Source organism: Salmo trutta, chromosome 6 (genome assembly GCF_901001165.1).
Source record: "Salmo trutta chromosome 6, fSalTru1.1, whole genome shotgun sequence".
NCBI classification, from domain to species: domain Eukaryota; kingdom Metazoa; phylum Chordata; class Actinopteri; order Salmoniformes; family Salmonidae; genus Salmo; species Salmo trutta.
This window is the reverse complement of record NC_042962.1, coordinates 41325851-41351350: the sequence shown is the minus strand read 5'-3', so window position 1 is coordinate 41351350 and position 25500 is coordinate 41325851. Positions and strand designations below refer to the sequence as shown.

The following is a 25500-nucleotide window of genomic DNA, read 5'->3' as shown; positions in this document are numbered from 1 at the left end:
CAGAGAGAAATGGGTGTCGCTGATTACTCCTGTGTAGAAGTCCATAATGCACAATAAATAAATGGAGATGTGAGACAGAATGTGTTTTACTTTTCTCTATGCTCCTCCATAAACAACATGACAGATGGTGCATTGAAGAATGATGTACTCCAGTCCTGACTTTTTAATAATACCATTGCAGGTTTGCTTATATTGTCTATGAATTATTATTATACAGTCTTTGTATTGAAGTTTGTTTATTACTGTAGTCTATACATTATTGCTTTATCTATAAATGTGATTGTGTGGGTCCGTGAAAACAGAGAGAAAGAACAACTTGTCAGACGGTGCATTGAAGACTGATAATCATTCCTAACCTGACTTTTCATAGTACCATTGCAGATCTACATAAAAGGCCGAAAAGACCGCCATGGTGTCGCTCTTCATTTCTTGGTTCTTCTGTGGTACATATAAAGACCGCTACAATGAGGCCAATGGTGATTTTAATGGTTGTGAAATGAGAAAACGGAGGATGGATCAACAACATTAGTTACTCCATTATATTAACCTAAATGACAGACGGAAAAGAAAGCATGCACAGAATTAAAATATTCCAAACCATGCATCCTGTTTGCAACAAGGCACTTAAGTAATACTGCAAAAAAAAATTGTTGTTTGTCCAACACAACACATTACACATTTTAAGCATGTGGTGGCTGCATCATGTTATGGGTATGTTGTCATCGGCAAGGACTAGGGATTTTTTGGGGGGATAAAAAGAAACGATATCTATAAGCACAGGTGAAAACCTGGTTCAGTCTGCTTTCCAACAGACACTGCGAGATTAATTCACATTTCAGCAAGACATTAACCTAAAACACAAGGCCAAAACTGGAGTTGCTTACTAAGACGACATTGAATGTTCCTGAGTAGCCTAGTTACAATTTTGACAAAAATCTACTTGAAAACCTATGGCACGACTTGAAAATGGCTGTCTAGCAATGATCAACATTTGAACATCTTGGCCATGTTCTGTTATAATCTCCACCCGGCACAGCCAGAAGAGGACTGGCCACCCCTCATAGCCTGGTTCCTCTCTAGGTGTCTTCCTAGGTTCTGGCCTTTCTAGGGAGTTTTTCCTAGCCACTGTGCTTCTACACCTGCATTGCTTGCTGTTTAGGGTTTTAGACTGGGTTTCTGTACAGCACTTTGAGATATCAGCTGATGTAAGAAGGGCTTTATAAATAAATCTGATTTGATCAACTTGACAGAGTTTGATGAATTTTGAAAATAATGGGTAAATATTGTACAGTCCAGGTGTGCAAGGCTCTTAAGAGATTTATCAAAAAAGACTTACAGCTGTAATCACCGCCAAAGGTGATTCTACAAAGTATTGAATCAGGGGTGTGAATACTTGCGTAACAGTTATTTCTTGTACTTCATTTTCAATAAATTGGCAAAAAACACATTTTCCCTTTGTCATTATGGGGTATAACGTGTAGATGGGTGAGGTAAAAAACAAACGGTTTAATCCATTTTGAATTCAGGCAATAACACAACAAAATGTGAAATAAGTCAAGGGGTATGAATACTTTCTGAAGGCGCAGTATCGTATCGGCACCTAAGTATCATGATAATATCGTATTGAGAGGTCTCTGGCAATTCCCAGCCCTACCAAATACCAGTTCAGACTACTCAGTCATGGACAAAGCACTTCAGAGTCGTCCCAGGGAAAGGTACCTACGATTTTGTTATATGAAGAGGCTGAGTACACATAATTAGGGCCCAGAGTTTATCCTCACCTGACTTGACCAGGAAAAACTCTGATGACCAAGGTAGAGGTTAACTACAGATCAGTAAAATGTCTCTCTCTTCAATGCTCCCACTTTAAGGGGCAAATCCTAACTCCCACTTTTAAGTAGAATTTTCAATGGGAGATTAAGTTTTTTGATTAAGTAGGATTGAACATTTGCTTCCTAAACCTGAGGCATTTAGGGAGAGCTAGGGAGAATCTCAATTGCATATTCTTCACGTCCTCTCGCCTCGCCTCCTTCCCAAAACCCATTGGATGAGAAAGCCAGAGGTCCAACCCCACAGATAAACATCTCTGACCTCTGACCTTAGAGCATAGGTTCATGGGAGATCAGAAGGCCCAGAAGAGGAGGGCAGTAGATTGTTTAGTCTTCTCTGTCTTTTTCTCAATGTTGAGTTTAATGATAATCCATTGAGGACTATGTATCCTAATGGACTGCTAATTCAGTTTGTAATCTGTAATGGAATTTTGAATATAAAAAAAAAAAAAAAAAATCACTTCAAAACGGTTATTGATCTCATCTAAACTAAGGCAAAGCCACAGATGAAATAACCATTCCCATTTGGCTGCATGCAGTCCTGTGTCTGAGTGGGCACGCGTCTCTGTGCGCCCAGAGTGATCTTGTCTCGTCAGATCAATAGAACCCTCCTGCCCAGGGTGCTCGTGGGACGCAGTGATAAGGACTGTCATTCCCCCTCGCCGACAGGAGTGTGTGTGTCGACAGGAGTGTGTGTGTGTGTGTGTGTGTGTGTGTTCAGCGCAGTACAGGGATCGATGCAGGTCTAATCATCCGACAGGGACTCTGGTGGAGCTCAATCACAATGTTAAAACAACCAAGTTCGAATCCTGTCAATCTACACTGCTATAGCACAACAACACACAGCGTTCAAATTGTACCACTAAACAACACCCAGTGTTATGACTGGGGACAGAAGTATTTCCTCACCACAGAGCCTAGCGAAGGAACTACTGCTGTCTGCCGTTATCATCTCGCTTTCCGATCAAGGTGCATGAATTGAGGAGAAAACTGAAGTGAAAATGCACTCACCAGAGGAAAAAACTATGAGCAGAAAAAAAAAGTCTGTGCCCTAGTTATGGCACATAAGTAGGACATCATGACCGATCAAAACAAGACCATGTACGCTGAACAAAAACATAAGTGCAACATGTAAAGTGTTGATTCCATGTTTCATGAGCTGAAATAAAATCTCAGAAATTCTCTCAAATTTTGGCCACAAATTTGTTTACATCCCTGTTAGTGAGCATTTCTCCATTGCCAAGATAATCCATTCACCTAACAGGTGTGGCATATCAAGAAGCTGAATAAACAGCATAATCATTACACAGGGGCACCTTGTGCTGAGGACAATAAAAGTCCACTCTAAAATGAACAATTTTGTCACACAAAACAATGCCACAGATGTCTCAAGTTTTGAGGGAGAGTGACGCCGGTGGGGAGGGCTGCCGTTTTACGGGCTACAAACCAACTGTGCTATTTTAGTCTTTTCGCATTGTTTGTAACTCATTTTGTACATAATGTTGCTGCTACCGTCTCTTATGTCCCGAAAATAGTTTCTGGACATCAGAACAGCGATTACTCACCTCGAACTGGACTAAGATTTTTTCTGTAATGAGTTTGACGCGAAGGACATACTGCTTTGTCAAGACAAGGCCCAAATCCGTCATAAGCGTGAAGACAAGACAGAGAAAAGTGTGTGGGGGGGGGGGGGGGGGGCGGGGTAACTTGTAAGAATTCGCAGATGAGTAGGTAAACCCCCATTACACTCAGTATTATTGGCCAACGTGCAATCATTGGAAAACAAACTGGACGATCAAGACTATTCTACCAACGGGACATTAAAAACTAATATTTTATGTTTCACCAAGATTTGGCTGAACAACGACACGGATAATTAGGGCTGACCGTCTTCTCCAGGTATCGGCAGGACAGAGAAGCTACATCTGGTAAGATGAGGGGTGGGGCTGTGTGTCTATTTGTCAATAACTGCTGCTGCGCAAAGTCTAATATTAAAGAAGTCTCGAGGTATTGCTCGCCTGAGGAAGAATACCTCATGATAAGCTGTAGACCACACTATCTACCAAGAGAGTTCTCATCTATATTATTCGTAGAAGTCTATTTACCACCACAAACCGATGCTGGCACTAAGACTGCACTCAACGAGCTGTATAAGGCCATAAGCAAACAAGAAAATGCTCACCCAGAAGCAGTTGGGGACTTTAATGCAGGCAAACTTTAAATCGGTTTTACCTAATTTAAACCAGCATGTGCAACCACCGGGAAAAAAAACTCAAGACCACCTTTACTCCACACACAGAGACGCATACAGAAACACCAATTTGGCAAATCGGACCATAATTCTATCCTCTTGATTCCTGCTTACAAGCTAAAATTAAAAGTAATAAGTACCAGTGACTCACTCAATACGGAAGTGGTCAGATGACACGGATGCTATGCTACAGGTCTGTTTTGCTAGCACAGCCTGGAATATGTTCTGGGATTCATCCAATGACATTGAGGAGTATACCACCTCAGTCCCCGGCTTCATCCATAAGTGCATCGACAACGTCATCCCCACAGCAACCGTATGTACATTTCCCAACCAGAAGCCATGGACTACAGGCAACATCCGCACCGAGCTAAAGGGAAGAGCTGCAGCTTTCAAGGACCGAGACACTAATCCAGATGCTTATAAAGAAATCCAGCTATGCCTTCAGACGAACCATCAAAACAGGCAAAGCATCAATACAGGACTAAGATTGAATCCTACTACACCAGCTCTGACACTCGTCGGATGTGGCAGGGCTTGAAAACTATTACAGACTACAAAGTGAATACCAGCCGCGAGCTGCCCAGTGACACAAGCCTACCATACAAGCTAAATACCTTTAATTCTCACTTCGAGGCAAGCAACACTGAAGCATGCTTGAGAGCACCAGCTGTTCCAGACAACTGCGTGATATCGCTCTCCGTAACCGATGTGAGCAAGACCTTTAAACAGGTCAACATTCACAAAGCCGCGGGTCCAGACGGATTACCAGGGTGTGAACTCAAAGCATGTGCGGACCAACTGGCAAGTGTCTTCACTGACATTTTCAAACTCTCCCTGGCAGAGTGGGCAATACCTACATGTTTCAAACAGACCAACATAGCCCTTGTGCCCAAGAAAGTGAAGGTAACATGTCTAAATAATTACCAACCCGTATCAATCACGTCGGTAGCCATGAAGTGCTTTGAAAGGCTGGCATGGCTGACATCAACACCATCATGCCAGAAACCCTAGACCCGCTCCAATTCGCATACCACCCCAACAGGTCCACAGATGACGCAATCTCAATCGAAATCCACAATGCCCTTTCCCACCTGGACAAAAGGAACACCTATGTGAGAATGCTGTTCATTGACTACAGCTCAGCATTCAACACCAGAGTGCCCTCAAAGTTCATCACTAAGCTAAGGACCCTGGGACTAAATACCTCCCTCTGCAACTGGATCCTGGACATCCTGACAGGCCGCCCCCAGGTGGTAAGGGTAGGCAACAACACATCTGCCACACTGATTCTCAAAACTGGGGCCACTCAGGGGTGCGTGCTTAGTTCCCTCCTATACTCCCTGTTCACCCATGACTACATGGCCAAGCACGACTCCAACACCATCATTAAGTTTGCTGACGACAACGATGAAGAGTTTAATCACCGACAACAATGAAACAGCCTATGGGGAGGTGGTCAGAGACTCTGCAGTGTAGTGCCAGGACAACAACCTCTTTCTCAATATGAGCAAGCCAAAGGATCTGATTGTAGACTATAGGACAAGGAGGGCCGAACAGGCCAGCATAAACATCGACGGGACTGAAGTGGAGCAGGTTGAGAGTTTCAGGCTCCTTGGTGTCCACATCACCAACCAACTATCATGGTTCAACCTAGGGTTGGACATTTTGGGGAATATTCAGAGGTGGAAACTTTCCGTGGGAATTAACTGGAATATATGGGAATTAACGGAAATATATGCAAATTAATATTAATAGCATTTAAAATGTAGATATTTTTTGCATTGGATATACTTACAATATCATATGTAGACAGAAACAAACGTTTTACTTTATCATAAGTAGACATAATTGCAAATTATTAAATCCTTCCAATAGAGAAATACAAATTTGTTCCGATTTAATTAAATGAGTTGCCTCTTCACACGGGATGATTTCACTGAACAACAAAAGGGAATATTGAACGATCCCCAAATGATCGATCGCATCTCCCAAAAACGTTTTCAACATACATCTGTAAAATGATAGTCTAGAAACTAAAGCTTTGGTTGTCTTCCTTTCAGGCTTCCATGTCTTCTCCCTGGACCTCCTCAATGTCCACTGCTTGAACATCAGACTGAGGCCTCATCTTTACTGTCACTTTCCAAGCTTGTTGAGGATGGCTCGTTGTCAGGCTCAAAAAGCCTAAAATTTTCCTGGATGGCCACTAATTTTTCAACCCTTGTATTGGTCTGCCTGTTGCGTACTTTGGTGCGTGTGTTCCCAAACAAGGACCAGTTGCGCTCTGAGGCGGCTGATGTTGGTGGGATTTGGAGGATGATGGAGGCAACAGGAGAAAGAGCCTCAGATCCACAAAGTCACTTCCACCAAGCGTGTGATGAGATATGTTGGCACGACTGTCATATTGCATCTCCATCCCAAAGCCCTTGCTTGGAAGTGTACTTCGCCAGACTGCCAAGAACCTTGCCCTCATCAAGGCCAAGGTGGCGAGACACGGTAGTGATGACACCATAGGCCTTGCTAATCTCTGCACCAGAAAGATGCTTTTGCCAGCATACTTGGGGTCCAACATGTACGCTGCGGTGTGTATGGGCTTCAGGCAGAAGTCTTCACGCTTTTTGATGTATTTCAGAACTGCAGTTTCCTCTGCTTGGCGCAACAGTGAAGTGGGCAGGACAGTACGGATTTCTTCTCTTACATCTGCAAGCAGAGTCTGAACATCAGACAGGATAGCATTGCCTCCCTCAATCTGTGCAATGGCTACCACTATAGGTTTCAGGCTGCTTACCACTCTCTCCCAAAATACATCATCCAGGAGGATCCTCTTGATGGGGATGTCCATATCGGCAGACTGTGATATGGCCATTACTTGAAGAGACTCCTTCCCCTCCAGGAGCCTGTCAAACATGATGACAACACCACCCCAACAGGTGTTGCTTGGCAGCTTCAATGTGGTGCTCTTACTCTTCTCACTTTGCTTGGTGAGGAGGATTGCTGCTATAACTTGATGACCCTTCACATACCTAACCATTTCCTGGGCTCTCTTGTAGAGTGTATCCTTTGTTTTCAGTGCCATGATATACTTGAGGAGCAGAATCAATGCATGAGCAACACAGCCAATGGGTGTGATGTGAGGGTAGGAATCCTCCACTTTAGACCAAGCAGCCTTCATGTTTGCAGCATTGTCTGTCACCAGTGCAAATACCTTCTGTGGTCCAAGGTCATTGATGACTGCCTTCAGCTCATCTGCAATGTAGAGACCAGTGTGTCTGTTGTCCCTTGCGTCTGTGCTCTTTTAGAATACTGGTTGAGGGGTGGAGATGATGTAGTTAATTATTCCTTGCCCACAAACATTCGACCACCCATCAAAGATGATTGCAATACAGTCTGCTTTCTCTATGATTTGCTTGACCTTCACTTGAACTTTGTTGAACTCTGCATCCAGTGAATGAGTAGATAAAGCATGTCTGGTTGGAGGGGTGTATGCTGGGCAAAGAACATTCAGAAATCTCTTCCAATACACATTGCCTGTGAGCATCAGAGGTGAACCAGTTGCATACACAACTTGAGCAAGACATTCATCAGCATTTCTCTGACTACGTTCATCCATTGATTCAAATAAAATTCTGATTCCAGCAGGACCATGAGCTGTTGCTTTCGATAAGGTGTCTGATTCATAATTTACACCTCAAATAGAAGTAGAGGGACATTTGTCAGAGGTTGCTTGTTGTGAGCGCTGAGGGAACTTTATGCACTTGGCCAGATGATTCTGCATCTTTGTTGCATTCTCACATATGATGTGGCACAGTATTTGCAAATGTACACAGCTTTTCCTTCTACATTTGCTGCAGTGAAATGTCTCCACACATCAGATAGTGCCTGTTGCATTTTCATGTAAAGATAAGAAAAAAACAATTCTATGTACAGATAAATAGTTAAGCAGTTAGATTAAACTCCTTTGTAAGATAAATGTTTTTAGATGAAAATGTATGGAAACAGGTGAATTAACACTCCTCAGTTAGCAGGCTCAAGCGAGCTAAAACCCACATGGTAGCAAAAACTAACTAGCAGAAACTGTTAACAAGTTATAAATGATTTAAACACACTTTGCTGTTGGCTACTATTTACTAGTTAACAAAAATCATGTACGTCCTATAAAATATATTTCATCCCACCCAGTATTGTAATCAAAACTTACCAGAAACCATGTAGTCCTTGGCTCAGACAGTGTAGTAGTGTGGGCCCAACAGCATCTCATTGGTGTGCAAGATCTTGAAAATCAGCTGTACATGTGATGGAAGAGTGCACTGCACATGTGATGGAAGAATACACTGTGCATGCAGAGGGTTGCAACTCCATTGAATTGGGGATAGCTTATCCAAAATATGCCACAAGACCTATAATTGCCTTGTGCATCCCACAAAAAAAGGTTCAGATCAGATAGTGCCTGTGGCATTTTCATGTAAAGATTAGAAGAAAAAAAAATATATATAATTCTATGTACAGATAAATAGTTAAGCAGTTAGATTAATTCCTTTGTAAGATAAATGTTTTTAAATGAAAAGTTATAAGCTAACTTTTTTTGACGAATTTAAGCAAAATTCCCCAAATTCCAGGTCTTAACTTCCGATGGAAAAATTCCGAAATTTACCGGAAAGTTTCAGACCCTTTGCAACCCTAGTCCAAGACAGTTGTGAAGAGGCAAGACAGTCGTGAAGAGGGCACAACAACTTTTCCCCCCCGCACGACACTGAAAAGATTTGGTATGGGTCCACAGATCCTCAAAAAAGTTCTACAGCGGCACCATCGAGAGCATCCTGACCAGTTGCATCACCGCCTGGTATGGCAACTGCTCGGTATCTGACCATAAGGCACTACAGAGGGTAGTGCGTACGGCCCAGTACGTCACTGGGGCCAAGCTTCCTGACATCCAAGACCGGTGTACTAGGCAGTGTCAGAGAAAGATCCCAAACATTTTCCAAGACTCCAGTCACCCAAGTCACAGACTGTTCTCTCTGCTGCTCCACGGCAAGCAGTACCAGAGCACCAAGTCTAGGACCAAAAAGCTCCTTAACAGCTTCTACCCCCAAGACATAAGACTGCTGAACAACTAATCAAATGGCCACCTGGACTATTTACATTGACCCCGCCTTTGTTTTTCCACTGCTGCTACTCGCTGTTTATTATCTATGCATAGTCACTTTACAAATTACCTCGACTAACCTGTACTCCCGCACATTGACTTGGTACGGTACCCCCTGTATATAGCCACGTTATTGTTATGAAAAGTTATTGTGTTACCTTTTGATTGATTCAATAAATGTTTTTACTTTTGTTTATTTAGTAAATATTTAAACTATATTTCTTTAACTGCATTGTTGGTTAAGGGCTTGTAAGTAAGCCGTTTACGGTAAGGTATTCCTGTTGTATTCGGCGCATGTGACAAATACAATTTTATTTTATTTGAATTGGCATGCTGACTGCAGGAATGTCCACCAGAGCAGTTGCCAGAGAAGTGAATATTAATTTCTCCATCATAAGCCTCACATGTCCTCAACTGGCTGGCAGCTTCATTAAATAGTACCCACAAAACACCAGTCTCAACATCAACTGTGAAGAGGTGACTCCGGGATGCTGGCCTTCTAGGCAGAGCTGCAAAGAAAAAGCCATATCGCAGACTGACCAATAACAAGAAAAGATTAATGTGGGCAAAAGAACACAGACACTGGACAGAGTTCCGGAGTCGCCTCTCCACTGTTGACGTTGAGACTGGTGTTTTGTGGGTACTATTTAATGAAGCTGCCAGTTAAGGAATAGTGAGGCGTCTGTTTCTCAAACTAGAAACTCTAATGTACTTGTCCTCTTGCTCAGTTGTGCACCGGGGCCTCCCACTCTTTCTATTCTGGTTAGAGCCAGTTTGCACTGTTCTGTGAAGGGAGTAGTACACAGGGATTGTACGAGATCTTCAGTTTCTTGGCAATTTCTTGCATGGAATAGCCTTCATTTCTCAGAACAAGAATAGACTGACGAGTTTCAGAAGAAAGTACTTTGTTTTTTGCCATTTTGAGCCTGTAAACGAACCCACAAATGCTGATGCTCCAGATACTCAGGAAGTCTAAAGAAGGCCAGTTGTATTGCTTCTTTAAATCAGCACAACAGTTATCAGCTGTGCTAACATAATTGCAAAAGGGTTTTCTAATGATCAATTAGCCTTTTAAAATGGTTAAAAAAATAGAATAAAAAAAGCAGTTTCCAGCTACAACATTAATAATGTGTACACTGTACTTCTGATCAATTTGATGTTATTTTAAATGAACAAAAAATGTACTTTTCTTTCAAAAACAAGGAAATTGCTAAGTGACCCCAAACTTTTTAACTGTAGTGTATATATTTATATAGTTTTAAATGTTATGATTATTTATTTGTGTTGTTCCAGATGTCTGAAAAAAATTACAGAGGGGGTCGCCCCGGGGAGCCGTACAAGCTGAAACCGCCACTGAGCCTAACACATTAATATATAACGAGTGGGACATACTTATAATGCACAAAGCTAGTAGAATGGCGACTGGTAGAACTACTGAATTTAGTCCAAATTTCTGTGTGTTCTGCCCCTCTCGCTCACTCCCCATATCTCGCTCTCCCCCACGCCGGCCACCAGCTGCATGTGATACGATACACAGCAAACAGCCAATCTGCTTAATTTAAGTGATAAAGAAAACAAAAAAGGCCCCTGTGCACACATACAGAGTGGTCCCTGTCAGACAGTCATAGCAGTGGCTGGATGATCGGGTTTAGGCTGAGCCTGTTTAAGTGAGTTCTCCACCCATGCTTTTGTTAGTAGGCTGAGACTAATTAAATAAGCTTATTTTGTCATCTCAACCTAGGTGGGAGAGCTCCACAGGGTCATGTCCTAACTCAGTAAAGGGTTGAGGGGTGGCAGGAAGGGGTCCTAAAAGTTTTTTTTTTTTTTTTTTAAGGGTTAAAATGATAGGCATTGAAAAAAAGTGTTCATGCTCGGCTGGACCCTGGGCAAGCTAACAGGCTACAGTGCTAATCCAGTTAGTGGCTGAGCCCCATCCCAGAGCACTGCGGTTGGTTAGCGAGGAGCTGTGATCCAGAACGCCAAGGGTTAGGGAGGATATGGTGAGAGAGATGGGGGGGAGGGGGGTCAGGGGGTGGCAGCTGGGTGGTTGGGTGAGTGACTGGCAGGTGGTGAATGGTGTGGTAGGGGGTGGCTAAAAGAGGATGGGGGGGTCAGAGGGGTTGGCACTCTGCTTTGGGTCATGGAACATCTGATGGATGGTGGGAGAGGAGGAGAGACAAAGAAAGGGGGAGTAGGAAGAGAGAAAAGGAGGACAGTAGTAGGAGAGAGAAAGGGGTGTGAGGAAAGAATAAACAATATCATAACGATATCTAAACGATTTAAGCGCCATCGATAAAAGACAGTACTGTGCTGCCGTCTTCATCGACCTGACCAAAGGCTTTCGACTCTGTCAATCACCGCATTCTTATCGACAGACTCAATAGCCTTGGCTTCTCAAATGACTGCCTCGCCTGGTTCACCAACTACTTCTCAGATGGAGTTCAATGTGTCAAAACGGAGGGCCTGTTGTCCGGACCTCTGGGTCTCTATGGGGGTGCCACAGGGTTCGATTCTCGGGCCGACTCTCTTCTCTGTATACGTCAATGATGTTGCTCTTGCTGCTGGTGATTCTCTGATCCACCTCTACGCAGACGACGCCATTCTGTATACATCTGGCCCTTCTTTGGACACTGTGCTAACAAACCTCCAAACAAGCTTCAATGCCATTCAACACTCCTCCCGTGGCCTCCAACTGCTTTTAAATGCTAGTAAAAATAAGTGCATGCTCTTCAACCGATTGCTGCCCGCACCCTCCTGCCCGTCTAGCATCACTACTCTGGACGGTTCTGACTTAGAATATGTGGACAACTACAAATACCTAGGTGTCTGGTTAGACTGTAAACTCTCCTTCCAGACTCACATTACGCATCTCCAATCCAAAATTAAGTCTAGAATCAGCTTCCTATTTCGCAACAAAGCCTCCTTCACTCATGCTGCCAAACATACCCTCGTAAAACGGACTATCCTACCGATCCTTGACTTCGGCGATGTCATTTACAAAATAACCTCCAACTCTCTACTCAGCAAACTGGACGTAGTCTATCACAGTGCCATCCGTTTTGTCACTAAAGCCCCATATACTACCCAGCACAGCGACCTGTACGCTCTCGTTGGCTGGCCCTCACTACATATTCGTCGCCAAACCCACTGGCTCCAGGTCATCTATAAGTCTATGCTAGGTAAAGCCCTGCCTTATCTCAGCTCACTGGTCACCATAGCAACACCCACCCGTAGCACGCTCTCCAGCAGGTATATTTCACTGGTCATCCCCATAGCCAACACTTCCTTTGGCCGCCTTTCCTTCCAGTTCTCTGCTGCCAATGACTGGAACGAATTGCAAAAAAAAAAAATCACTGAAGCTGGAGTCTTATATCTCCCTCTCTAACTTTAAGCATCAGCTGTCAGAGCAGCTTTCCGATCACTGTACCTGTACATAGCCAATATGTAACTAGCACACCCAACTACCTCACCCCCATATTATTACTTACCCTCTTGCTCTTTCGCACCCCAGTATCTCTACTTGCACATCATCATCTGCACATCTATCACTCCGGTGTTAATGCTAGATTGTAATTATTTCGCCTCTATGGCCTATTTATTGCCTACCTCCCTACTCGTCTACATTTGCACACACTGTACATAGATTTTTTCGATTGTGTTATTGACTGTACGTTTGTTTATGTGTAACTCTGTGCTGTTCGATTTTGTCGCACTGCTTTGTTTTATCTTGGCCAGGTTGCAGTTGTAAATGAGAACTTGTTCTCAACTGGCCTACCTAGTTAAATAAAGGTGAAATTAAAAAAATAGAAATTGAGGAGAAGGATAAGAGAGAAATAAAGGGGGAGTGAGGAAAAAAGAAAATGAGGCGAGAAATGGAAGAGAAAGAAAGGGGAAGTAGGGAAGAAGAAAATTAGGAGGAAGAAGGGGATTTGGGAAAAGTGTGAGAGCCGGAGGTTAAGTTTTTTCTGTAACGGTACACCTTGGCCTAGATGTTTACATTAAAGGACATGACTTATCCCAAAGAATGCCAGAGCCGCACTTAAATCCTCTTTCACAGGCAGTGAATTAAAAGCTGAGCTTCTCTTTACATAGAAGTTCTAAATTATGTGAGGTTGTTAAATGAACATGCACGCAAGTATGCATAGTCATGCAACCACTCACCTAAAACTGCACACGTATAATAACAAACTACAGTGCCCACACACGTACATTGTTTCGCCATCTCACACGCACGCCACACACACACACCCCCACACAGAGCCCCAATGTTTTTCCCCATCTAGTGTGTGTGTGTGTGTGTGTGTGTGTGTGTGTGTGTGTGTGTGCGTGCGTGCGTGTGCGTGTGCCTGCGTTCAGCCTGGCCTTGGCAGGCAGCTAAAGTGAAACCCACCTGAGGAGCATGGGTAGCCCTGAGGAGCACCGCAGAGGGGAGACCTGGGAAACGTAGTGTTTGCTTAACCCTGGAGAGCCTCCTAAAAAGGGCTCAGCTGTCTAGGAGGGCCCCAAGCTGGGATATACAGGGAGAGCGTCTGGCTCAACAGCCATACCTTGCTGTCGGATACTCATATTTCTCACAGAGCCAGTGAAACACCATTTGACAAAACATGAGATGTGGGCGGTGTCCGGATACCCGTTGCTGCATCCTAAATAGTAGGCCGCTGGGGTATTCAAAATGTATAATATGTGAAATGTAGTATGCTATAAATGCCAAAATGTTACACACATTTAGTCTTTTCATTTAGTACGAATTAGTTGCATGCTATGGAGGAAGGGAATCAACAAAACTATTTTGCAAAAGATGACATTCTCAGTGTGTGTGAGCCTACAATGTTGATATTTGTTGCTTACTGCATACGTTTTCAGCAAACAATAGTATGTAGTTTGATTAGTGCAGATTACGTAGTTTTAGTAAGTAAAAGTAAGACAAATTTCGGACACGGCCGTGGTGTTTCCTCGTCCAATAGGCTAGGCCCGGGCAACACTAACTAATACAAGGAACACGTAAAACCAGGGGGCCAACTTTGGTTTTAGAGGTGGGGGGGACATCATTCATTTATATTTATATATAAATGAATATATAATATATATAATGAATATATATACTGCTCAAAAAAATAAAGGGAACACTTAAACAACACATCCTAGATCTGAATGAAAGAAATAATCTTATTAAATACTTTTTTCTTTACATAGTTGAATGTGCTGACAACAAAATCACACAAAAATAATCAATGGAAATCCAATTTATCAACCCATGGAGGTCTGGATTTGGAGTCACACTCAAAATTAAAGTGGAAAACCACACTACAGGCTGATCCAACTTTGATGTAATGTCCTTAAAACAAGTCAAAATGAGGCTCAGTAGTGTGTGTGGCCTCCACATGCCTGTATGATCTCCCTACAACGCCTGGGCATGCTCCTGATGAGGTGGCGGATGGTCTCCTGAGGGATCTCCTCCCAGACCTGGACTAAAGCATCCGCCAACTCCTGGACAGTCTGTGGGGCAACGTGGCGTTGGTGGATGGAGCGAGACATGATGTCCCAGATGTGCTCAATTGGATTCAGGTCTGGGGAACGGGCGGGCCAGTCCATAGCATCAATGCCTTCATCTTGCAGGTACTGCTGACACACTCCAGCCACATGAGGTCTAGCATTGTCTTGCAGTAGGAGGAACCCAGGACCAACCGCACCAGCATATGGTCTCACAAGGGGTCTGAGGATCTCATCGCGGTACCTAATGGCAGTCAGGCTACCTCTGGCGAGCACATGGAGGGCTGTGCGGCCCCCCAAAGAAATGCCACCCCACACCATGACTGACCCACCGCCAAACCGGTCATGCTGGAGGATGTTGCAGGCAGCAGAACGTTCTCCACGGCGTCTCCAGACTCTGTCACGTCTGTCACATGTGCTCAGTGTGAACCTGCTTTCATCTGTGAAGAGCACAGGGCGCCAGTGGCGAATTTGCCAATCTTGGTGTTCTCTGGCAAATGCCAAACGTCCTGCACGGTATTGGGCTGTAAGCACAACCCCCACCTGTGGACGTCGGGCCCTCATACCACCCTCATGGAGTCTGTTTCTGACCGTTTGAGCAGACACATGCACATTTGTGGCCTGCTGGAGGTCATTTTGCAGGGCTCTGGCAGTGGTTCTCCTGCTCCTCCTTGCACCAAGGCGGAGGTAGCGGTCCTGCTGCTGGGTTGTTGCTCTCCTACGGCCTCCTCCACGTCTCCTGATGTACTGGCCTGTCTCCTGGTAGCGCCTCCATGCTCTAGACACTACGCTGACAGACACAGCAAACCTTCTTGCCACAGCTCGCATTGATGTGCCATCCTGGATGAGCTGCACTACCTGAGCCACTTGTGTGGGTTGTAGACTCCGTCTCATGCTACCACTAGAGTGAAAGCACCGCCAACATTCAAAAGTGACCAAAACATCAGCCAGGAAGCATAGGAACTGAGAAGTGGTCTGTGGTCACCACCTGCAGAACCCCTCCTTTATTGGGGGTGTCTTGCTAATTGCCTATAATTTCCACCTGTTGTCTATTCCATTTGCACAACAGCATGTGAAATGTATTGTCAATCAGTGTTGCTTCCTAAGTGGACAGTTTGATTTCACAGAAGTGTGATTGACTTGGAGTTACATTGTGTTGTTAAAGAGTTCCCTTTATTTTTTTGAGCAGTGTATATAAAAAAATTAATCCAGTCGGATAAACAAACCAAACAGTCTACCCGACCGCTCGGAGGCATCCGCATGCTCCTAAAGCACACTGTTGCCTCATTTTGTATCACATTCCAATGATAAAACTGGGAGGGGACAAAAATGCAATTTCAGAATGTGGGGGGGGACGCCCCCATCCCCAGTGAAAGTTGCAATCCTGCGTAAAACTATATAAATATTTTTTTAAATGTCATTACTATGTTATCCCCCAACGGTGTTACCATCCTATACCAATAGTTGAAGTGGACAGAAATACTGTATGTGCCAGTACACAATTTGACTGCAGTTAGTCTTTATAATTTAGGTGCCGGTACTCAACATATTTTTAAAGTGAATATTCCATAAGAGGTGCCGGTACTCAAGCAGTTGAACATTTGAGTTGTGTACTGGCCCAATTCAAGCATTGTCCCACACCGACATGTAACACCAAATCATGGGTGTTACTTTACTGTTCATGCCATAGCCCTGAACATTAAAATCAGTTAGTGGCGCTCTACTGTGGTACGTACTGGCTTTGAGGGTGGAGGCATTAACCTCTATCCCTCCTCCTCTGGTTGGCTGAAAGTAGGAGGGCTGGCGATCGTAGGGGTCAGGATCGGGGTAAGGGCCGGGGCTAGAGCGGTCCGTGGAGCCCCCCTTGCTGCCCGCTGGGCTCGCTGTCGCCCTCCTCTGGAACTCCTGTGCTTCGAACACTGCCACCAACTGAAATACAAGCACAGACGCACAACAGGACTGGAATCATACAGGATTAGAAACAATAGGGCGTTAAGGTAGCTTAGCGGTTTGAGCGCTGGGCCAGTAACTGAAAAGTCGCTGGTTCGAATACCTAAGCCAACAAGGTAAAAACCAATTCTGTTGATGTTCCCTTGAGTAAGGCACTTCATCTTAATTTGCTCCAGGGGTGCCATACTACTATGGCTGACCCTGTAAAACAACACATTTCACTGCACCTATCCGTTGTATGTGACAATAAAACATGCATTTTCTTTATTTAAATACAACATAATTATCAATAGAATCATTCTGTAATAGTGTCATACTGTACACCAACCAGACACACAGAGTCAAATGGCCTATTTCCAAATGGGTGGCAAGTCAAACCTGAGTGGGTGGGTGTCAGAATGTGTGAAAGTGTTCAGACCGTCAACAAAGAAAGAGTGGTTATCAACAGACAGAGGGGCAATCTAGCCTCGTTACACCCTTTTATGGATGTAATGGTGTGACAATAGTAAATGCTCATGTTCATGCTTTTTGCAAGTACAACTGCAATTCATCTCTGTGGGAAGCGAACTGGTGGGAAATGCACTTAACATTAGCATAAGCCTGACAGATACACACACACGTACGCATCCGCAAACACACAAAACAGACTTATCTACCAAACAGTAGGGAGAGGGCTGCGCATTCTCTAGGCCAGGAGGAGTGCGTGGTGCTCCACAAATACCATCAATCAACAGCGTGAGGGATGGCGAGAGAGAGAGATATTGAGAAAGAGAAGGTGTGTGTGTGTGTGAATGCCAGCCAAACCCTACATGTGATTTATTGGGATCAAAATCGCTTTCTGTCAACCCAAGTCGGTCTATGAGGTCATACCAACAAGAGGAGCATACGAATGTGATCTGTGTATTCCAGATCATAATAATACATAGAAGTTAGGACTAATTTGTCTTATCGTGGCAGCAAAACACATTCCATGAGGCCAGTTCAGTAAACCCAGTTAGCCATACCAATCAGAAACATACATATGCACAGTGTGTGTGTGTGTGTTCCCATGTGTTAATTGCTATTGGTTAACTGTGTTTACTAAACACACACACACACACACACCACAGAAACCCAGTCCAGCAGTGGTAGGATTTGAGCTGTGTACACGTCGGAATAAATAGTCAAATTAAATCTGACAGGAGAATCAGAACCTGTCAAACACAATGACACAGTTGCCTCCACGAGCTGGACGGAGACAGGGATGGAGGCGCGAGAGAGAGAGCAAGAGAGAGACAGGGATGGAGAACAGAGAGAGAATAGAGGGTAATGGTCCTCCGACACGCTGCTGTGAATGTGACTTTTGACAAATTAGCACTTTGTTGGCGTGACGCTCTCATTAAATAGTGCTAGCACAGGAAATGACCACCTAATGAAAGAGAGAATGATAATCAGAACAGGGGGAAGAAGAAAACAACAAAGACAGAGGAAGAATAGTGAGACACAAATGCAAGAAAGAGAGAGCCACAGATTCATAGGAGGGAGGTGTGTGCGCGCGCGCACGCACAAACGCGAGCAAGAGAGCGATAGGGAGTGAGTGAGAGAAAATGAGTGAGAAAGAGGAAGAGAAACACAAAGAGAGAGTTTTTCTGAAATCATCTGCACCCATAACTGGGGGGTGGGGAAACAATAAGCAATAACACTGGTGGGTAGAAATAAATCATGAATGTCACGCTTCTCACTCTCCCTTTCTGCCATGATTCAATATCCTGACACCTCCACGCCCCAAACCAGAGGAAATTGGCCACATCAGAGCATCAGCCGGAGGGAGGCAGGGTGGGGTCAGAAAAAAAGCATATCCACTATGTGATTGATTGATGCCTCCTCGTCTTTTCCTTTTTCCTCTCTTCCCTGGTCTTTTCCTATTCTCTACCTCTTTCTAAAATCAGATGACTGTCCCTTACAGAGGATGAGAGAGTTGACTAATGTAGATGTGATGAGGAGAGAGTTATAGAAACCCCAGTGTCACAAACAGATCAAAAAGAAGCACCTGTAGAGAGCAAGTGCCATCTCTACTCCTTGATACACACATCCTCAGTGTCCCCATAGTCACGGTGACACACACACAGCTCTCCTCAATTAGTCTAGCCTCTGGGCACTAGTACCAAGGAAAGTCTAGAGTAGCATGTAAATTGGTAGTAAAGGGTTATACAGGTTGTCAAGCCAATAGCCATAGGAACAGTAGGTAGTGGTCTTCAACATAGTCCCAACCTCTTTATACTCTGTCAGGAAAACTCTGGAGCCTTCCTGTGTGTGTGTGTGTATGCAAGCTTACTGTTTATCTAACCCTAATCTCAGCTGATGAGCCAAACGTGCAGGCAGTCAGCGCTAAGGGGGGCTGAAGTGGGATAAAGAGGGCTCACGTTTGCCAAAGGGTGCTAACAAATCCGGAAGGCTGCTAAGGGCTGATAACACGCACGCTGAAGAGCGCTGTCAGGTAGGCTTGGGCGGTATCCAGATTTTCATACCGTTCTTCTGCCATCCCAGGATTTTTGGTATTACCGGCATAGCACACAAGGGGGTGCTAAAAACGCAAAAAAGCCCACAGGGCGTCTTAAAAGAATGCTAACAAAATAAGTAGTAGCGAATATTCATGGGCGCTTTTAACAAAATGTAACGAGTGCACTAATTGCAAATACTGGCAAATACAGCTCATAAAGTTAAACAAGTACAGTTGAAGTCGGAAGTTTACATCCACTTTAGCCAAATACATTTAAACTCAGTTTTTCACAATTCCTGACATTTAATCCTAGTAAAAATTCCCTGTCTTAGGTCAGTTAGGATCACCACTTTATTTTAAGAATGTGAAATGTCAGAATAATAGTAGAGAGAATGATTTATTTCAGCTTTTATTTCTTTCATCACATTCCCAGTGGGTCAGAAGTTTACATACACTCCATTAGTATTTGGCAGCATTGCCTTTAAATTGTTTAACTTGGGTCAAACATTTCGGGTAGCCTTCCACAAGCTTCCCCCAATAAGTTGGGCGAATTTTGGCCCATTCCTCCTGACAGAGCTGGTGTAACTGAGTCAGGTTTGTAGGCCTCCTTGCTCGCGCACACGCTTTTTCAGTTCTGCCCACTAATTTTCTAAAGGATTGATGTCAGGGCTTTGTGATGGCCACTCCAATAATGTGACTTTGTTGTCCTTAAGCCATTTTGCCACATCTTTGGAAGTATGCTTGGGGACATTGTCCATTTGGAAAGACCCATTTGCGACTAAGCTTAAACTTCCTGACTGATGTGTTGAGATGTTGCTTCAATATATCCACATCATTTTCCTCCTCATGATGCCATCTATTTTGTGAAGTGCACCAGTCCTTCCTGCAGCAAAGCACCCCCACAACATGATGCTGCCACCCCCGTGCTTCACGGATGGGATGGTGTTCTTCGGCTAGCAAGCCTCCTCCTTTTTCCTCCAAACATAACGATGGTCATTATGGCCAAACAGTTATATTTTTGTTTCATCCGACCAGAGGACATTTCTCCAAAACGTACGATCTTTGTCCCCATGTGCAGTTGCAAACTGCAGTCTGGCTTTTTTATGGTGGTTTTAGAGCAGTGGCTTCTTCCTTGCTGAGCGGCCTTTCAGGTTATGTCGATATAGGACTTGTTTTACTGTGGATATAGATACTTTTGTGCCGGTTTCCTCCAGCACCTTCACAAGGTCCTTTGCAGTTGTTCTGGGATTGATTTGCACTTTTCGCACCAAAGTATGTTCATCTCTAGGAGACAGAACGCGTCTCCTTCCTGAGCGGTATGACGGCTGCGTGGTCCCATGGTGTTTATACTATTGTTTGTACAGATGAACGTGGTACCTTCAGGCATTTGGAAATTGCTCCCAAGAATGAACCAGACTTTTGGAGGTCTACATTTTTTTTCTGAGGTCTTGGCTGATTTCTTTTGATTTTCCCATGATGTCAAACAAAGAGGCACTGAGTTTGAAGGTAGGCCATGAAATACATCCACAGGTACACCTCCAATTGACTCAAATGAATGTCAATTAGCCTATCAGAAGCTTCTAAAGCCATGACATCATTTTCTGGAATTTTCCAAGCTGTTTAAAGGCACAGTCAACTTAGTGTATGTAAACTTCTGACCCACTGGAATTGTGATACATTGAATTATAAATGAAATAATCTGTCAGTAAACAATTGTTGGAAAAATGACTTGTGTCATGCACACAGTTGATGTCCTAACCGACTTGCCAAAACTATAGTTTGTTAACAAGACATTTGTGGAGTGGTTGAAAAATGAGTTTTAAATGACTCCAACCTAAGTGTATGTAAACTTCCAACTTCAACTGTAGCTCATCCAGAACTCTTTGACTTCTCAAACACAGCAGAAAGCTAACACCCCATCTCCTTATTAATTCAGCCACTTACTCAGCCAACTAACAAAAACACAGCTGGAGAGCGTAGCACATCTTAGACAGCAGATATCTGATGGCAAACATTTAGTAGTGAGTTGCATAGAAGGGTAACTTCATCACCTCATGTGCGACGCACAACAGAGAGAGACTCAGTGATAGATACAGAACGCTGTGGACTCACCTGCTCCCACGTTCTCCCATTGTGCTCTTTTATAACCAACACTCGACTGCTGTTCTTGGGAACTATGGTAAGCTTCATAATGGAAAATAATGTGACAAGCAAAATGAAGAACGCGGTCTGCTTTATCTCCTAACGTATTGGACAAGTTGACTGCAGGTATTTACTTAAAGTTTCTACAAATATTGAAATGTAATTAACAATTTTAACAAAATAGTTTCAACGGTATAGGTAAACACCATTCCGTGTGCATTTCCAAATACCCCTGTATACGGTATACCGCTCAACCCTACTGACAGGTGATACGCAGTGCCAACGCATACCACGCCACCTAAACCTAACTTGATGATATAATTACCTGAATCAGTGGGGTCCTAATTGGCCTGATGGGTGGATGGGGAAACTGTCTGACTATCCCGATTCTCCACTCTTTACCCAAAGTGTGGACAGGCACACCTCCAATCATGCATTAAAAACCATTGGATTGGTGTTTCATTAGCTGGAATGAGTTTCCACCATTGTTAATAAATTCATGACGGGAAGTGTGGAAGTGCACACTTTAGGACAGGGATCATCAACTAGATTCAGCTGCGGGACGATTCTTTCTTAATTACAAATAATTTGTAGACTGCAAATTGATCACAAGAAGCCCAAACAGATATTTGACTAAAACATAATAATTTCAAACCTTGCTTACATTTGTATACAACCACATACACCGAGTGTGAAAAACATTAGGAACAACTGCTCTTTCCATGACAGACTGACAAGTTGAATCCAGGTAAAAGCTATGATCCCTTATTGATCCCTTACTGAGGAGGAAACAGATGAAAGGATTTTTAAACCTTGAGAAAATTGAGACACGGAATGTGGCTGAATCGAGGCTGTTCTGAGGGAAAAAGGGGGTGCAACTCAATATTAGGAAGGTGTTCTGAATGTTTTGTAAACTCAGTATTCGTATTTATTAAGGATGGAAGCAGCTACCCTTCCAAGGGTCCAGCAACATAAGACAGTTAGATCCAGTTAAAAATACTACATGACATTACATTTCATAACACCTTACCCAACACATTCAGTGTTCCCACATGCCACCACATATTTACAATACACCATCCATGTGCACATTGCGCTTCTTATCATGTGCATGTGTGTCTGTGCCTGTGTGTCTCTTCACAGTCCCCGCTGTATTTTTATCCGTTGTTTTCTATCCGATTCTACTGCTTGCATCAGTTACCTGATGTGGAATAGAGTTCCATGTAGCCATGGCTCTATGTAGTACTGTACACCTCCCATAGGCTGTTCTGGACTTGGTGATTGTGAAGAGACCTTTGGTGGCTGTTTTTGTGGGGTATGCATGGGTGTCCGAGCTGTGTGCTGGTAGTTTAAACAGACGGCGCATTCAGCACGTCAACAATTCTTACAAAAACAAGTAATGAAGTCACTCTCTCCTCCACTTTGAGCCATGAGAGATGTACATGCATATTATTAATGTTAGCTCTCTGTGTACATTTAAGGGCCAGCCGTAATGCCCTGTTCTGAGCCAATTGTAATTTTCTGAGGTCCCTCTTTGTGGCACCTGACCACACGACTGAACAGTAGTCCAGGTGCGACAAAACTAGAACCTGTAGGACTTGCGTTGTTGTTAGTGTTGTTGAAAAGGCAGAGCAGTGCTTTATCATAGACAGACTTCTCCCCATCTTAGCTACTGTTCGATCAACATGTTTTGAACATGCCAGCTTACGATTCAGGGTTACGCCAAGCGGTTTAGTCACCTCAACCTGGTCAATAATGGCTTAGTGAATGATTTTTCCCTAATATAATGCTTTTAGCTTTTGAAATATTTAGGACCAACTTATTCCTTGCCACCCATTCTGAAACTAACTGCAGCTCTTTGTTAAGTGTTGCAAGGATTTCCCTCGCTGTAGTAGCTGACGCATATAGTGTTGAGTCATCCGCATACATAGACACACTGGCTTTATTTATAGTCATATAAAGACCGTCAATGAATCACCACACTAGGTGTGGAAACGGAGGGCTCTCTCTCTCTACAACGTGTGACTAGACTGAGGGTGTAAGTGCACACAAAGATGTTTGCACACAACAGCTACTACGATCATCATTATGCTTTAAACCAACAAGTTCGCACGTTTGTGGGACACTGAAGTGGGGGGGGGGATAAAAAAAAAAAAATTCTACGTTTAAGTTTAGGAATTAAGTTAGGCAGACTTTGCTATACATGACGTTAGAGCTCAGGGTCTCCGCTTCACAGCTCTGTATGGGTTATGACTGACAGTCGTTAGAAACTTGAGCACCGCAAGTTGCCTCCATCCCTCCCTCTAACTGGGCAACTTTTGAAAAATGTTTTCCTGAGTGAGGGAAATGCTGTAAATTAAGAGGACTCGAAAGATGAGACGTTGAGGATTATAATAAATATCACGTCGATGTCATACAAGCAAGCCAAACACCTGAGTCCAAACATACAGTGCCGATGTTTATGACCACTATATTTGATTTAGTTACAAGATGACATGGCGTCGTACCCTGGGTTGTCCTGAACAGAATGAGCCTCAGACAATTTGTCACGGACCACGCATCTGAATGCACTCAAGACACCAAAATTCCGATCAGCTTAAATAGTGCAGATAGATTGTGGCTTCCATCAATGTAATTGTCTGCATCATTGCCAATCCCCCATATATATTTTTTGTCAATATATTTTGATTTATTAGCTAGTCATGTCTGCAATAGAACAAGCATTCCCAATGATGCCCACCTGACCCAGATTACGATTTATAATGGACCGTCTTAGTATTGTGTAAAAAGTAATTGTGTGATGGCGGGGATGCAGGGCTATGTTCCAAACACAACTGCAAGTGTGCTTGCTCTAGTTCCTCAACAACACAGCAAGGAGAGCTAAAAAAAATAATATTTTTTTTCATTTAGTTGGACTCTTCTTCAAGTCATAAAAGTGCATTGAAATTACTTAGGAACTGTGCACACTGTGTGGAAACTTGGGACATCAGCTCGATCTCTAACTCAAACCTATGTCATTTTTTTTGTCTTATGTTGCACCTATCCCACATTTTCAAAGAATATTCTTATGTTACTGAACGTATCCATAGTATTGTCAGATTTTGTTAACAAATGCGCCGAAAATTACAGTTAATGTAAAATGCACATAAAATCAAAAGTGTAGTCTAATAATTTTCCGATAATCTCCAAATTGTTCCCTTTTGATTACTTCCATGGTTATGCATATACTTTCCATATTTCTTCTTTAAGAAACATTTCAATTTAGCCCTAGCCCTATATAGGACCATTCCCATGAGTGTAAATGGTTAAGGTAAGGGTTAAGGTTTGGGATAGGGTTAAAACCCCCCAAAAATGTAACGAGTGCCTAGCACTGGGATTGAACGAGCAACCCTACATATGCATTGCTTGATGTTTGGGGTTTTAAGCTGGGTTTCTGTACAGCACTTTGTAACATAGGCTGATGTAAAAGGGGCTTTATAAATATATTTGATTGATTGATTGATTGATTGATTGATTGATTGAAGCCAGCTCTCGTGGCTTACACCCATCCTCCATCCACAACACCCTAGCAAGCCTACTTGGTAATAGCGCTCACCTTTGCCACTAGTGGCCGGTTTTGAATTAATCTCCTGACGTCCTGGGGACTTGGACGAATGTTGAATAATCACCTTGGATCTTGAGTGACCTGGCAGCCCCAAACAACCAGGGGCCATAGCTAAAAGTTTACATCTGAATCAAACAACTCAGAGACAATAATAAACAGTGTGTTGTGGACTGGTGTGTGTGTGTTCCTGAGGGACTTTTCCCATATTGTACCTCTCAAAAGCCAAGCTGAACACCTAAACACTGATGTTTACGCTCTCTGGACTTATACACAATGCTGGGATGACTAGGTCATATTCATTACACTGCAGCAAAATGTTTTGTAATGGAAAATGAAAACAAGCGTTTCTTATTGGACAAGAAAGATCAGGTAGTCCTTCCCCATTTTGACCCATTTGCTTACATTGGACAAATGAATAAGACCATATTGTCAAAGAGAATACAGTCCAGGTAGATTTAGTGCAGATGTCTGTGGCTTGTAACAAGCTCCCTTTCCGCCATGTCCAAAACAAAGTAATCAGTCACTCAGTCTACAGAGGTTCACATATAGGAGCTACTGGAAAACATGCTTGCACACACCCCCTACATGGGAACAGATGAACAGTGCCACCTA

The 25500-nt window shown here is 43.5% G+C and overlaps 1 protein-coding gene across 1 annotated transcript in view; it reads right to left on the bottom strand.

The window, feature by feature from the left end:
- Positions 1-25500, bottom strand: part of LOC115195927 (partitioning defective 3 homolog B-like) — an 89192-nt gene that overhangs the window by 26049 nt on the left and 37643 nt on the right. Inside the window, exon 3 of the mRNA XM_029756282.1 lies at positions 16450-16642. Within this exon, the coding sequence (XP_029612142.1) occupies positions 16450-16642 (193 nt within the window). The remainder of the gene's footprint in view (positions 1-16449; positions 16643-25500) is intronic.